The sequence below is a fragment of the Heterodontus francisci genome, chromosome 1, assembly GCF_036365525.1.
Source record: "Heterodontus francisci isolate sHetFra1 chromosome 1, sHetFra1.hap1, whole genome shotgun sequence".
Classification (NCBI taxonomy): Eukaryota; Metazoa; Chordata; class Chondrichthyes; order Heterodontiformes; family Heterodontidae; genus Heterodontus; species Heterodontus francisci.
In genome coordinates, this window is record NC_090371.1 from 207,563,637 (window position 1) to 207,579,330 (window position 15,694).

The 15,694-nt window shown below is 43.3% G+C and overlaps 1 protein-coding gene across 2 annotated transcripts in view; it reads left to right on the top strand.

The window, feature by feature from the left end:
- The window catches only part of gatb (glutamyl-tRNA(Gln) amidotransferase, subunit B), an 89,287-nt gene that overhangs the window by 45,555 nt on the left and 28,038 nt on the right, over positions 1 to 15,694 (top strand). For both annotated transcript variants that reach the window (XM_068041106.1, XM_068041117.1), the window contains 3 exons: positions 4,629 to 4,673; positions 7,036 to 7,225; positions 13,900 to 14,033. In XM_068041106.1, the coding sequence (XP_067897207.1) occupies positions 4,629 to 4,673; positions 7,036 to 7,225; positions 13,900 to 14,033 (369 nt within the window). The remainder of the gene's footprint in view (positions 1 to 4,628; positions 4,674 to 7,035; positions 7,226 to 13,899; positions 14,034 to 15,694) is intronic.

Sequence of the window (15,694 nt, forward strand, 5' to 3'; positions counted from 1 at the left end):
TGAGTTGAGGGGATATAAAAACAAGAAATGCTGGAACCACTCAGCAGGTCTGGCAGCATCTGTGGAAAGAGAAGCGGAGTTAACGTTTCGGGTCAGTGACCCTTCTTCGGAACTGACAAATATTAAAAATGTCACCGGTTATAAGCAAGTGAGGCGGGAGTGGGGCAAGAGATAACAAAGGAGAAGGTGCAGATTGGACAAGGCCACATAGCTGACCAAAAGGTCATGGAACAAAGGCAAACAATATGTTAATGGTGTGTTGAAAGACAAAGCATTAGTACAGAATAGGTGTTCACGGACTGAATATTGAGCAGCAGCAAGTGCAGACATGAAAACAAACTGGGTAAGCAAACTGAACAAACTAAGATGAAATGAAATAAATGCAAAAAAAAGGTTGTAAAAAATGTAAAAAAGATAAAAAGAAGAAAAAAGAAAGAACAACTAAAAATGAAAGTAAAATGGGGGGCTGTCGTGCTCTGAAATTATTGAACTCAATGTTCAGTCCGGCAGGCTGTAGTGTGCCTAATCGGTAGATGAGATGCTGTTCCTCGAGCTTGCGTTGATGTTCACTGGAACACTGCAGCAATCCCAGGACAGAGATATGAGCATGAGAGCGGGGGGGAGTGTTGAAATAGCAAGCAACCGGAAGCTCAGGGTCCTTCTTGCGAACCGAGCAGAGGTGTTCCGCAAAACGGTCACCCAGTTGCGCTCGGTCTCCCCAATGTAGAGGAGACCACATTGTGAGCAGCAAATACAGTATACTACATTAAAAGAAGTGCAAGTAAATCGCTGCTTCACCTGAAAGGAGTGTTTGGGGCCTGGGATAGTGAGGAGAGAGGAGGTAAATGGGCAGGTATTACACCTCCTGCGATTGCAGGGGAAGGTGCCATGGGATGGGGACGAGGTGGTGGGGGTAATGGAGGAGTGGACTTTTATTATGAGTTGAGGGGATGTTGGATATGAGAAGAAATTAGGTGTGAGCATACTGTCATCTTTGATGGTTTCAGATCCACTGCTGGCCACAGCATCAGTAATGTCTGCTCTGATGAAAGTGAGCAGCATCTCTTCCAACAAGTAATAATATGCAACCATGCCTGTTCCCTGCCAGCTAGGTGCTGCTGCGTATGGTTATGTGCCATCTTGTCCTACAAAATAGAGGGAAATGTGTCAGTGTGGTTCAATCTGTTTGGGTGATATGCCTGTCATGGTTGAATAGCTGACAATGCATGCAAGCTGAGACGTGGGTGTGAGGTTTGCAGCAGTGCTGTGTGTGAAGGTGAGGTGAAGCTATGAATGTTAGGTACAACTCTTAGTAGAGATCAAGGTAGCACATGAGTACTGTTGCAGAGGACTCAGAGGAGGACCTATTTGGGGCAGCCATCAGTGCTGCATCAGAGAACTTTGCAGCATGCTCTCTGCTCTGTTGTGCTATTATTCAGTGCTCTTCCGGCTGGACACTCTTCCCCATCCACTTTCAGCACCAGTTGCAGCCAGAATGCACCGCCCCTTTAAGAGGAGCAGGCTAGCTTTAAATGGTGCTAGCCTTGCAAAGCTTAGGCTGGCTGCACTCTACAATCATGGTAATGAGGAGGCAGTATGAAATCAATCATGCACTGCAATCCTGGTATTTGTTTTCAGGGGCTATGCAATTTTCCCCCTATGTCTCAGCATTAAGTAGACTCCATTTTTAGCCTCATCATGTTGGGAAACTATATTAATGCCAATCTTAATAGTAAAAATGTTGGCATCTTTCCCATTCTTTACCATTGGAGCCTAATATCACAATTCATCTTTGTTATGTCAATCAAGAAACTAGTCATAGATTAAGGTAGATTTAAAGTATATTCTAAAGTGCAAGTAACTTGTTTGTTGACTTCTTAAAATTCATTTTCTACTCTTCCTTTGCCAGTTCATAACATAACATGATAGAATTTCACACTTAGTTTGAGGGTGAGAAGTGTGGGTCCAAGACTAGTGTCTTAAACTTAAACAAAAGCAGTTACAAAGGTATGAGGACAGAGTTGGCTAAAGTGAACTGGGAAAATAGGTTAAAAGGTGGGACAGTAGAGAAGCAGTGGCAGACAATTAAGAAGATATTTCATAACTCCTGGCAAAGATACATTTCACTGAGAAAGAAAGACTATGAGAAGGATGCGCCATCTGTGGCTAACTAAATAAGATAAGGATAGTATCAAATTGAAAGAAAAAGTGTACAATACTGCGAAGATTAGTGGTAGGTCAGAAGTTTGAACAGATTTTAGAAGCCAGCAAAGAATGATAAAAAAAAAAATAAGGAGGGAAAAGTTAGGGTCTCAGAGAAAGCTAGCTAGAAATATAAAAACAGATAGTAAGAGTTCTACAAGTATTTAAAAAGGAAAAGAGTAACTAAAGTGAGTGTTGGTTCCTTAGAGGATGAGACTGGGGAATTAATACTGGGAAACAAGGAAATGGTGGAAGCATTGAACAGGTATTTTGTGTCTGTCTTCACTGTAGAAGACACAAAAAACTGCAAGAATACTTGAAAATCAAGAGGTAAAAGGGAGGCAGGAACGTAAAGCAATCACCATCAGTAGGGAAAAGATACTGGAAAAGCTATTAGAACTAAAGGCTGACAAGTCCCCTGGGCCTGATGGCTTGCCTCTAGGGTCTTAAAAGAGGTGGCTGCAGAGATAGTAAATACATTGATTGTGATCTTCCAAAATTCCCTAGATTCTGGAAAGGTCCCCGCAGTTTGGAAAATCGCAAATGTAACACCTCTATTCAAGAAAAGAGGGAGACAGAAAGCAGGAAACTACAGGCCAGTTAGCTTAACATCTGTCATATGGAAAATGCTAGAATCTATTATTAAGCAGGTAATAGCAGGACATTTAGAAAATCATATTACAATCAGGCAGAATCAACATAGTTTTGTGAAAGGGAAATAGTGTTTGACTAATTTAGTAGAGTTCTTTGAGGAAGTAACAAGCAACACAGATAAAGGAGAACCTGTAGATGTGATGTACTTGGATTTCCAAAAGGCATTCGATAAGGTGCCACATCAAAGGTTACTACACAAAAAGGAGCTCATGGTGTAGGGGGTAATATATTAGCATGGCTAGAGGATTGGTTAGCTAACAGGAAGCAGTGTGTCTGGATAAATGGGTCATTTTCAGGTTGGCAAGCTGTTACTAGTGGAGGCATCAGTGCTGGGGCCTCAACTATTTACAATCTATATCAATGACTTGGATGAAATGACAGAATGTATGGTTGTGAAATTTGCTGATAGCACAAAGATAGGTAGGAGAGTAAGTTGTGAAGAGGACATAAGGAGTCTACAAAGGGATATAGATAGGTTAAGTGAATGGACACAAATTTAGCAGATGGAATATAATGTGGGAAAATGTGAACTTGTCCACTTTGGCAGGAAGAATAGAAAAGCAGCTTGCAGGACACCGGTACAGAGGGATCTGGGTGTCCTGGTACATGAATCACAAGAAGTTAGTATGTAGGTACAGCAAGTGATTAGGAAGGCAAATGAAATGTTGTTTATTGCATGGGAAATAGAGTATAAAAGTAGGGAAGTTTTGCTACAGTTGTGCAGGGCGTTGGTGAGTACTATGTACAGTTTTGGTCTCCTTACTTAAGAAAGGATATAATTGCATTAGATGCAGTTCAGAGAAGGTTCACTCGACTGATTCCGGGCATGAAGGAGTTATCTTAATGAGGAAAGGTTGTGCAGGTTGGGCCTATACCCATTCGAGTTTAGAAAAATGAGAGGTGATCATATTGAAACATATAAGATCCTGAGAGGACTTGACAGGGTAGATGCTGAGCGTGTGTTTCCCCTTGTGGGGGAGTCCAGAACTAGGGAACACAGTTTTAAAATTAGGAGTCTCCCATTTGAGACTGATATGAGAAATTTTCTCTGAGAATCATTAGTCTGTGGAATTCTGTTCCCCAGAGAGCAGTGGAAGCTGGATCATGAAATATATTCAAGGCTGAGAGAGAGATTTTTGATCGACAAGGGTTATGGGGGCAAACAGAAAAGTGGAGTTGAGGCCACAATCAGATCAGCCGTGATCTCATCAAATTGGGCTGAAGTAGGCTTGAGGGTCCGAATGGCCTACTCCTGCTCCTAATTCTTGTGTTCTTCTGTTCCTTTCATGATTATTTGAATATGCCAGTGACTGACCTTGAGAAATTATTCCTGATCACTATTCTGCTTGTCATTGAGCCTACTCAACACCAGTCCATGGAAATTGAGGACAAATGCTGTACCCCAAAATGCCTACACTCCCATCATGTCCACACTGAGATCTACTAGCTCAGCACAGACCAGTGATGGAACCTGGGAATTTTCTGGTTCAGCACCACACCATACAGTGTACTTCTCCACTAAGCTATTGGGAAAAGGCTATTGTTCCAGAGTGGAAAGTGCCATCGCATCTAATGATGAGAACTTTAGAACCAGAGAGCCTTTTTGGCCCACCATGGAATATAGTTTTTTTTTTAGGAAATGAGGAGGACTATGTAGTTTTGTTTTGAGAAATCGAGAGATGGAGATGATTCTATATAAATTCTAGAAAAAAATAAGCACTTGTGCCCAAGACGTTAATTTTATGAAAAAGTGTTATTTTCCTAATTTTCAGGAAGACCATATCTATGAGAGACAAAGAAGGAAAGCAAGACTACAGGTAATTAGAATGAAGAGAATATACATAATTATTATTGAGCTTACTGCCAATGTTTCCTGATTATTATAAACATGTGATGGCAATCTAAAGAAAGATTTCCCTCTGTTATTCCCAAATTCAATCTCTCTTTAGTTCAAAATGAGCTGATATTTGCCCTTGCAGCCCATTGTCTAATAATGCCATACATAGTCTGCCACAGTGAATTATTGCACATTTTACAGTCCACTTACATATTTTAATAAAAACACTTAAATTTGCTTTTAGACCAAGCATTTACTATAATATTTTGCATATATATGAAAAAAGAGGAATTGCTGATATTTAATGTATTGCAAATAGTGTAGTCTATTACTGAAAAAGGTTTTGGTATATTCCAGCTCTGTTCTAAACTAAATTTCTTATCTTATGGTAAATAATAATACCAGTTCCAAGCCACAAATGATAAACTTTAAAAATATATTTAAGTTTTTCATCTTTAGTGTTTTTTTTCCATTCCCATGTAACTTTCAGCTGGGAGGGGGAGCTTTCTGGAGTATGGTCTGCTTCAGAGCTGCCATCAGTCTACTCTGATGGTAATAATGAAAAAATATTGCAGAAGTTATTAGCTGCTAGTACATAAAACTTAGCTAAGGTAAGGATTGAGATAGGGAGGTTTTCGCTACAAATCACAAAGAATCAGATATAACAGAAAAAAGAAGGTAGAAGCCAAAAGAACTGGTGATGGAGAGTTTAATTTAGAAGTTGGTAAATTGCTTTATTGTTCAGCTCGACAATTGGTGAAATAAAAACCAAAAGTGCTGGAAATACTCAGCAGGTCTGGCAGCGTCTGTGGAGAGAGAAGCAGAGTTAACGTTTCAGGTCTGTGACCTTTCATCAGAACTGGCAAAGGTTAGAAATGTAATAGGTTTTAAGCAAGTGAAGTGGGGGTTGGGGGAAAAGAACAAACGGGAAGGTGTGTGATAGGTTAGAGGGCAGGAGAGATTAACTAACAAGGTCATGGGGCAAAGGCAAAGGGAGTGTGCTAATGGTGTGGTGAAAGATAAAGCATTAGTGCAGAGAGTGTGTTAATGGCAAAATAATGAACAGCACTGTCCAAAAGCACAAATGTGAAAAACCAAGTTTAAGGCAGGCACCTGGTTAAAGAAATGAGCGAACAAAATAAAGTAATAAAAAAGGGCCAGTCATGCTCTGAAATTATTGAACTTGATGTTCAGTCTGGAAAGCTGTAGAGTGCCAAATCAGAAAATGAGGTGCTGTTCCTCGAGCTTGCGTTGATATTCACTGGAACACTGCAGTTGGCCAAGGTCAAAAATGTGGGCATGGGAGCAGGGTGGTGAATTAAAATGGCAAGCAACCCGCAAGATTGGGGGCATGCTTGTGGACTGAGTGGAGGTGTTCCACAAAGCAGTCACCCAATCTGATTTTGGTCTCCCCTATATAGAGGCGACTGCATTGTGAGCAGCAAATACAGTATGCTAAATTGAAAGAAGTACAAGTAAATTGTTGCTTTGCCCAAAAAGAGTGTTTGGGGCCTTGGATGGTGAGGAGAGAGAAGGTAAAAGGGCAGGTATTACAGCTCCTGTGATTGCATGGGAAGGTGCCGTGAGAAGGGGATAAGGTTTCGGGAGTAATGGAGGAGTGGACCAGGGTGTCGTGGAGGGAACGATCCCTTCAAAATGCCAACCAGTGTGAGGAGGGGAAGATACGTTTGGAGGAGGGGAAGGGCTGAGGGCAGAAGTGCAGGATATGGATCGGACGCGGTATTGGTGAACGTTGGCAGTTTGTACATAATTTACTTAATATGTTGAATCTCCAACAGTATTGGGAATCTTATGGCTATTAAATGCTTACTGTGTTCATTCTTGGAATACTGTTGTCACATGACAATTAAATGAAACAATGGGAAGTATAAGGCACTCGGGCACTGAGCCAATGTTGACTGTTCGTCTAATTTTGCAGTAAAATTTTATTGATTCCTAGCAAGCAATCTTCATGTACATTTAATTCATAAAATAGAATGAAATGTATAATTACTTGCAGTCAGCTTTGAAGTTGGAAATGTTGAAGTTGCCATCCAGCACATTCACATCATCCAACATATTTTGTTTAGGTGCCATAACGTTCCTAAATAAAAGGTTGCACTAGTCTTAATATATGGAGCAGCGAAGGATTAACAAAATACAACAGTATGTGCAGATAAATTTAAATTTAATATTTGATGATAGGAATTGACAAATACTATTGTGAAAACTGACTGTGATTTTGTAAACCTCCCATTAAATATTTATTCTATTTAAAATCAAGAGACTTGAAAACTGATCCATAGAGCTTTAAACTTGCTAACATCTTTGAAATGTTTAAGATTTATGCCAGAACCAAATTTGCAACCATTGGTTATTTATGACAATGAAACCCTCCCTTCTAATGTGAATCCTGAACAAGTGGTGAATATTGATCATATTCGTGAGCAGCTGCCTGAGCTACCTAATGCTACAAGAGCAAGACTGGTGGAAAAGTATGGTATTCTTGCTGAACACAGCTTCACATTAGTGGTGAGTAATTGCATTTGATGTTGAGACTCTCAATGTATGATTACTTTTATAAATGCATTAATAATATGAAGCATGAATTATTATGCACTGTGAATTTTGGTCACAGTTATTGCCTTTATTTTTAGATGAATTGATGCATTAGTTGGTAGTCAGACTAGTAACTCCTGTTTATAAAAAATTGGACTTACTTTTATAAATGCATTAATAATATGAAGCATGAATTATTATGCACTGTGAATTTTGGTCACAGTTATTGCCTTTATTTTTAGATGAATTGATGCATTAGTTGGTAGTCAGACTAGTAACTCCTGTTTATAAAAAATTGGAACTACTGTCATCTCCAAATTTCGCTGCTCCCTTGATTGCTGACACTGATGAGGAGGCCAATAATACTTAGTTTACTTTTGCAATGTAGCTTAATTGAATTTCTAAACTCACGAAATCAACAAGGAAATACTTTTTAAAATAATATTCACTGGTTATATTGTTAAGGACAGGTAGAACATTTCCAACCAAATATTTTACCCTATTAGAAACAAGGCAGTCTTCATTTACAGATGCAATCTGTTCTGTTTTATGCTCAAGTGCTTTGTATCTCAGTGTTGTACTGAAGTATTGCAGAAGTAAGCTGTGCGTTTGTAGGACATCTGTTTTCATCAGTCAAAATGTGAAAGGTCGTGCTTTGGATTTGCATATTAACTCACCAAATAGTTTGTAATTCTTATTGATTCAGGACAAAATTCAATATTTTAAAATTGTTTAGATTAAAGATATCAATTTGAATAAATATTGGCATGTTCTTCAACTACAGAGGGTGCTACAGCTGAGTGTAATTCTATCCTTATCCACTGTGCATGCAAATACTTTCCCTCTTTTCTAGTCTGAGGATTTCAGGCCAATTATAGTAACCTACAAATAACCTATTTTTTAAACTGTGACTTTTCAAAACAACAACAACTTGCATTTATGTAGTCCCTTTAACATAGTAAAATGTCCAAAGGTGCTTCACAGGAGCATTATCCAGCAAAATTTGACACTGTCACATAAGTAGGCATTAGGACAGGTGAGACTTAGGTTTTAAGGATCATCTTAAAAGAGGATAAAGAGGAGGAGAGGTATAGGAAGGGAATTGCAGAGCTTCAGGCCTAGGCAGGTGAAAACACAGCCTCCAACGGTGGGACAATGACGATCAGCGATGCAGAAAAGGCTAGAATGGGAGGACCACAGAAATCTTAGAGGGCTGTATGTCTGGAGTAGGTTATAGAGATAGAGAGGGGTGAGGCCTTGGAGAGATTTGAAAACTGAGGATGAGAACTTTGAAATTGAGATTTTGCCAGAAAAGGAGCCAGTGTAGTTCAGTGAACACAACAATGATATTTGAACAGGACTTGATGCAAGTTAGGAAACCGGCAGCAAAAATTTGGTTGAGGTCACGTTTGCAAAGGTTGCAAGTTGGGAGGCAGGCCAGGAGAGTGTTGGGGAGCACAGGAGAGCAACAAACTAATATCTGCCTATATTAACATTAAAACACACGTGATTGCAAATTTACAGCTTGATCGTAAAGCTGTGAAAAGATAACAGCATATCTTTTAATATGTTTACAAAATATTTAATACATCTTCTGTCCTCAAAAATTAAAGGCAGTATCCTGATATTGACACTATAAGAGTACCTTACTTGTCTTGCTCTGCAATAACTCTTAAGCCAGGATTTGTAAACATTTTAGAGAAAGTCATTGTCTGTGCTTGCCAGTTCTCTCGGGTAAAGTCAACATGGGAGAAATGATGGGTCAGGCTTGTAACAAAAACAAAATATAAATATTTTGTCAGAATATTTTCTATTTGCCTTACAGTTAAAGGTGAGGTTTTTTTCCCCATTGTGAACAAAGAACTAATAGCATAATCAGGATGCTGTAAAGCTTCATCTTTTCAGTACAAATAGTTACTGGATGTGAAAATGCCATTAGTGTTGTCATACTGTAAACTTAACAAATGTAATCACCTCTAAGTCTGCCAAATGATGCTTCACCTCCCGAAGGACGTGGATGAGCTTTCCGGACGTCGATGGTGGGCACTGAGGAAATGGCTTATTACCTGCACCAGATTCCACCCCCCCTCCCCCCCCCTTCCACCCCCCCCACCCCCGTCCCCTTCCCTGCTCCACCCTCTCAGCTCACCCCCTCACAACCCCGTCCCAGCCCGCCCCCCCCTCGCACCATCTTCACCCCGCACCCCCTTCCCCTGCACCACCCCCCCACCCCCTCCCTCTACCCCTCCCCCTTGCATCCCCTCCTCCCACCGGCACCATCCTACACCTGTGTAGGGGCCCCAACAACCCCACTGCCTTGTGGGCGTCTCGGGAGAGACCAAGGCTAAGGGAGTAAACCCTAACAGAAAATCCGGAGCGGAACCCCGTAGGCGGTCATGTGTCACCTTTGGCATGTTTCCGGCAGTTCCTGCAGCCATACTGGTGCCAAACGTCGTGTCCTGCACTCCTTTGGACCCCACCAGAAAGGCCGAGAGGGGGGTTTTGACGACTGGGCAACTCTCAACCTCCATAAATTTGCCCAGGCATGCGCCATGGAGAGGTCACTCCATAGTTGCCTCACAGCGACTGAAACAACACGGAAGGCAGCAGTTACGGGTTATAAGTCCAGATAAATTGGCGTAGAAACTGGGCGCCACGGGTTGCCTTTGTCGGTGGGAGAGGTCATTGCACCTCACTGGACAGCTACCGCCCGCCTCAAACCGGGCAGCCCCCGGTCAATAAGGTTCTGTCCCGCCACAGTCTGCCTGCTTCAATGGGTGCTTGGAGCTCAGGGTCATTGCCCGAAAGGTGGACTGATACACCGCACCAAACAACATGAAAAAAGGAAAGAAGGTACCAGCCCTTCGCTTTGCAAGCTGGAACGTCAGAACTATGTGTCCTGGCCTGTCGGAAGACCTTACACAAATCAACGATTCTCGGAAGACCGCCATCATTAACAACGAGCTCAGTAGACTCAATGTGGACATTGCAGCACTTCAGGAGACTCGCCTCCCCGCGAGTGGCTCTCTAGCAGAGCAAGACTACACCTTCTTCTGGCAGGGCAGGGATCCTGAAGAACCAAGACAGCATGGAGTGGGCTTCGCCATCAGAAACTCCTTGCTCAGCATGATAGAGCCTCCCTCAAATGGCTCGGAACGCATACTGTCCATCCGACTGCTCACCACCTCTGGTCCAGTACACCTACTCAGCATCTATGCTCCAACACTCTGTTCCGCACCTGAAGCTAAAGACCAGTTCTATGAACAACTCCATAACATCATTAGCAGCATCCCCAACACCGAACACCTATTCCTGCTGGGGGACTTTAATGCCAGGGTTGGGGCTGACCATGACTCATGGCCCTCCTGCCTTGGGCGCTATGGCGTTGGAAGGATGAATGAGAACGGGCAGAGACTGCTTGAGTTGTGTACCTATCATAACCTCTGCATCACCAACTCGTTCTTTCACACTAAACCCTGTCACCAGGTTTCATGGAGGCACCCAAGATCACGTCGTTGGCACCAGCTAGACCTCATTGTCACAAGGCGAGCCGCCTTAAACAGTGTTCAAATCACACGCAGCTTCCACAGTGCGGACTGCGACACCGACCACTCCCTGGTGTGCAGCAAGGTTAGACTCAGACCAAAGAAGTTGCATCATTCCAAGCAGAAGGGCCACCCGCGCATCAACACGAGCAGAATTTCTCACCCACAGCTGTTACAAAAATTTCTAAATTCACTTGTAACAGCCCTTCAAAACACTCCCACAGGGGATGCTGAGACCAAGTGGGCCCACATCAGAGACGCCATCTATGAGTCAGCTTTGACCACCTACGGCAAAAGTGCGAAGAGAAATGCAGACTGGTTTCAATCTCATAATGAAGAGCTGGAACCTGTCATAGCCGCTAAGCGCATTGCACTTTTGAACTACAAGAAAGCCCCCAGCGATTTAACATCCGCAGCACTTAAAGCAGCCAGAAGTACTGCACAAAGAACAGCTAGGCGTTGCGCAAACGACTACTGGCAACACCTATGCAGTCATATTCAGCTGGCCTCAGACACCGGAAACATCAGAGGAATGTATGATGGCATGAAGAGAGCTCTTGGGCCAACCATCAAGAAGATCACCCCCCTCAAATCTAAATCGGGGGACATAATCACTGACCAACACAAACAGATGGACCGCTGGGTTGAGCACTACCTAGAACTGTACTCCAGGGAGAATGCTGTCACTGAGACTGCCCTCAATGCAGCCCAGCCTCTACCAGTCATGGATGAGCTGGACATACAGCCAACCAAATCGGAACTCAGTGATGCCATTGATTCCCTAGCCAGCGGAAAAGCCCCTGGGAAGGACAGCATTACCCCTGAAATAATCAAGAGTGCCAAGCCTGCTATACTCTCAGCACTACATGAACTGCTATGCCTGTGCTGGGACGAGGGAGCAGTACCCCAGGACATGCGCGATGCCAACATCATCACCCTCTATAAAAACAAAGGTGACCGCGGTGACTGCAACAACTACCGTGGAATCTCCCTGCTCAGCATAGTGGGGAAAGTCTTTGCTCGAGTCGCTCTGAACAGGCTCCAGAAGCTGGCCGAGCGCGTCTACCCTGAGGCACAGTGTGGCTTTCGTGCAGAGAGATCGACTATTGACATGCTGTTCTCCCTTCGTCAGATACAGGAGAAATGCCGTGAACAACAGATGCCCCTCTACATTGCTTTCATTGATCTCACCAAAGCCTTTGACCTCGTCAGCAGACGTGGTCTCTTCAGACTACTAGAAAAGATCGGATGTCCACCAAAGCTACTAAGTATCATCACCTCATTCCATGACAATATGAAAGGCACAATTCAACATGGTGGCTCCTCATCAGAGCCCTTTCCTATCCTGAGTGGTGTGAAACAGGGCTGTGTTCTCGCACCCACACTTTTTGGGATTTTCTTCTCCCTGCTGCTTTCACATGCGTTCAAATCCTCTGAAGAAGGAATTTTCCTCCACACAAGATCAGGGGGCAGGTTGTTCAACCTTGCCCGTCTAAGAGCGAAGTCCAAAGTACGGAAAGTCCTCATCAGAGAACTCCTCTTTGCTGACGATGCTGCTTTAACATCTCACACTGAAGAATGCCTGCAGAGTCTCATCGACAGGTTTGCGTCTGCCTGCAATGAATTTGGCCTAACCATCAGCCTCAAGAAAACGAACATCATGGGGCAGGATGTCAGAAATGCTCCATCCATCAATATTGGCGACCACGCTCTGGAAGTGGTTCAAGAGTTCACCTACCTAGGCTCAACTATCACCAGTAACCTGTCTCTAGATGCAGAAATCAACAAGCGCATGGGTAAGGCTTCCACTGCTATGTTCAGACTGGCCAAGAGAGTGTGGGAAAATGGCGCTCTGACACGGAACACAAAAGTCCGAGTGTATCAGGCCTGTGTCCTCAGTACCTTGCTCTACGGCAGCGAGGCCTGGACAACGTATGCCAGCCAAGAGCGACGTCTCAATTCATTCCATCTTCGCTGCCTTCGGAGAATACTTGGCATCAGGTGGCAGGACTATATCTCCAACACAGAAGTCCTTGAAGCGGCCAACATCCCCAGCTTATACACACTACTGAGTCAGCGGCGCTTGAGATGGCTTGGCCATGTGAGCCGCATGGAAGATGGCAGGATCCCCAAAGACACATTGTACAGCGAGCTCGCCACTGGTATCAGACCCACCGGCCGTCCATGTCTCCGTTATAAAGACGTCTGCAAACGCGACATGAAATCGTGTGACATTGATCACAAGTCGTGGGAGTCAGTTGCCAGCATTCGCCAGAGCTGGCGGGCAGCCATAAAGACAGGGCTAAATTGTGGCGAGTCGAAGAGACTTAGTAGTTGGCAGGAAAAAAGACAGAGGCGCAAGGGGAGAGCCAACTGTGCAACAGCCCCAACAAACAAATTTCTCTGCAGCACCTGTGGAAGAGCCTGTCACTCCAGAATTGGCCTTTATAGCCACTCCAGGCGCTGCTTCACAAACCACTGACCACCTCCAGGCGCGTATCCATTGTCTCTCGAGATAAGGAGGCCCAAAAGAAAGAAAAGAACTGTAAATGTGTTGAATAGATGTGCTGTTTTCTCCAGAATACTGCACAGTCCTTTTTTTTGCATTCAATAGAACTGTTTGTTGTATCAATTGGAGCTTGTGCATTTTTGTTATAATCCCTATCAACTTTTTATCTTCGAGATTTTTGTTAAATTAATCTGATTTTTTTTTAACAATTGTACTTGCCATGTTTGTTGAAATTTACCATTGCTGATTTCTGAAGGATGCTTTTTTAAGAAAAAATAGAAATGAGAAGCTTCCTAGTGGCTGAGTGCTAGAACTTAGCTGTATAGACTGAATCCCTGGTCTGTGGTGAATTGGTTGATCTTGGCGAGAATGACAAGGAAGTCTACAACCGGACTTAGATAACATCCTGGCATCGAACCTAGTTGGAGTACCTGGTAGTTATAGAGCAAACTGCCATTCTCTCCCTCATCAGGTTTTCTGTATATACTTTCCTCATGACCTTCGATGCGGAAAGGTTAGTGAAAAATATTGAAGGAAAATATTAAAGTGGGAGAATCGTTTGTTCTTTCTAAGTTTTTGACTTTGTTTCACAGAATGAAGATGGACTAGTGAAATTTTTTGAAACTGTTGTGGAACAGACCCAGGCCAGTCCAAAGAAGGTGATTGGTTGGATAATTAATGATTTCCTGGCACTCCTGAAGCAGAACAACCTCAAAGTAAACCAAAGGTGAGAAGGTATACTATAATTTCCTATAGACAATTTACAGCAGATTGGCACCTCACTTTTTATGGTACTCTTCATATTACTCTTTATTCGTTTCATGGGATGTTGGCATCACTGGCAAGGCCAGCATTTGTTGCCCATCCCCAATTGCCCTTCAGAAGGTGGTGGTGAACTGCCTTCTTGAGCCACTGCAGTCCATCTGGCATAGGTACACCCACAGTGCAGTTCGGGAGGGAGTTCCAGGATTTTGATCCAGCGACAGTGAAGGAACAGCAATATATTTCCAAGTCAGGATGGTGCGTGGCTTGGAAGGGAACTTGCAGGTGGTGTTCCCACGCGTCTGTTGCCCTTGTCCTTCTAGGTGATAGAGGTAGAGAGTTTGGAAGGTGCTATCAAAGAAGGCTTGGTGAGTTGCTGCAGTGCATCTTGGTAGATGGTACACGCTGCTGCCACTGTGCATCGGTGCTGGAGGGAGTGAATATTTAAGCTGGTGAATGGGGTGCCAATCAAGCGGGCTGCTTTGTCCTGAAAGTTTTGAGCTTCCTGAGTGTTGTTGGAGCTGCACTCACTCAGGCAGATGGAGAGTATTCCATCGCACTCCTGACTTGTGCCTTGTAGATGTTGGCAGGCTTTGGGGAGTCAAGAGGTGGGTTTCTCGCTGTAGACATACCAGCCTCTGACCCTGCTGTTGTAGTCACAGTATTTATGTGGCTGCTCCAGTTCAGTTTCTGGTTTATGGTAATCCCCCAGGATGTTGATAGTGGGTAATGCCATTGAATGACTCGGGGAGATGGTTAGATTTTCTCTTGTTGGAGATAGTCATTGCCTGGTATTTGTGTGGTGCGAATGTTACAAAGGTGGCGTTGAATACTTCCGCCAATGTAAATAATACTGAATGTATTGTTACGAATGCTTCAATTTTTGTTAAATTATGAGGATTTGTGTTTAACCCTGAAAAAAAATTCCATAGATGCTAGAACTTTTGTTTTTGAAAGAGGCCATCAGAAGGCCTTTTGGACCAAGCTTGTAAACAAACATTTACTGGAAGAATCAAGGAGTGCTTAAAAACAAGCCCTTACTGGAAGATATCTGCCTTCAGATAATTACCTAGCAGGGTTTTTTTGACTTGGGGAAAGATGTTTACAAAGAAGTGACAGGTCAGGATTTATAGGGGTCAGGAGACTTGACTCTTGTACCATTGTTTTTGGTTTCGCTTTGGACAGTGAGTTGGGATATGGACAATGGTTTGAAAAGACAGTTAGACAAAACTTGCCAAGGAAGCAAACCCCAACTCAGTCTGTTCCCGCTCTTTGAAAAGCTTGCCAATTTTCCATCTCTTTGAGAGGCTCTGAGAAGCAAGTGTAAGAAACAGACTGAAACTGTTCCTGCATTTCTCCTGGAAAGCCTGCCCAAACTAATCTTCAACATCGCCAGACAAGAACTGTTCTAGGAAGATCACAGCGACAGTCGTCTATGTGTACTTGGGACGCCAAACCATAACAAAGAACATCTGACATCTTTCCATATCTTTTCTTTTTCCTTCAAGAATTAGCAAGTATCTGGCCAAAGTATTTTTATTTGGCCTTTTTTGTTGTAATAGAGCTCCAAAGAGTAATTCTTTTCGGTTAACTGTGTGTGCGTGCGTGCGTGCGTGCGCGCGTGTG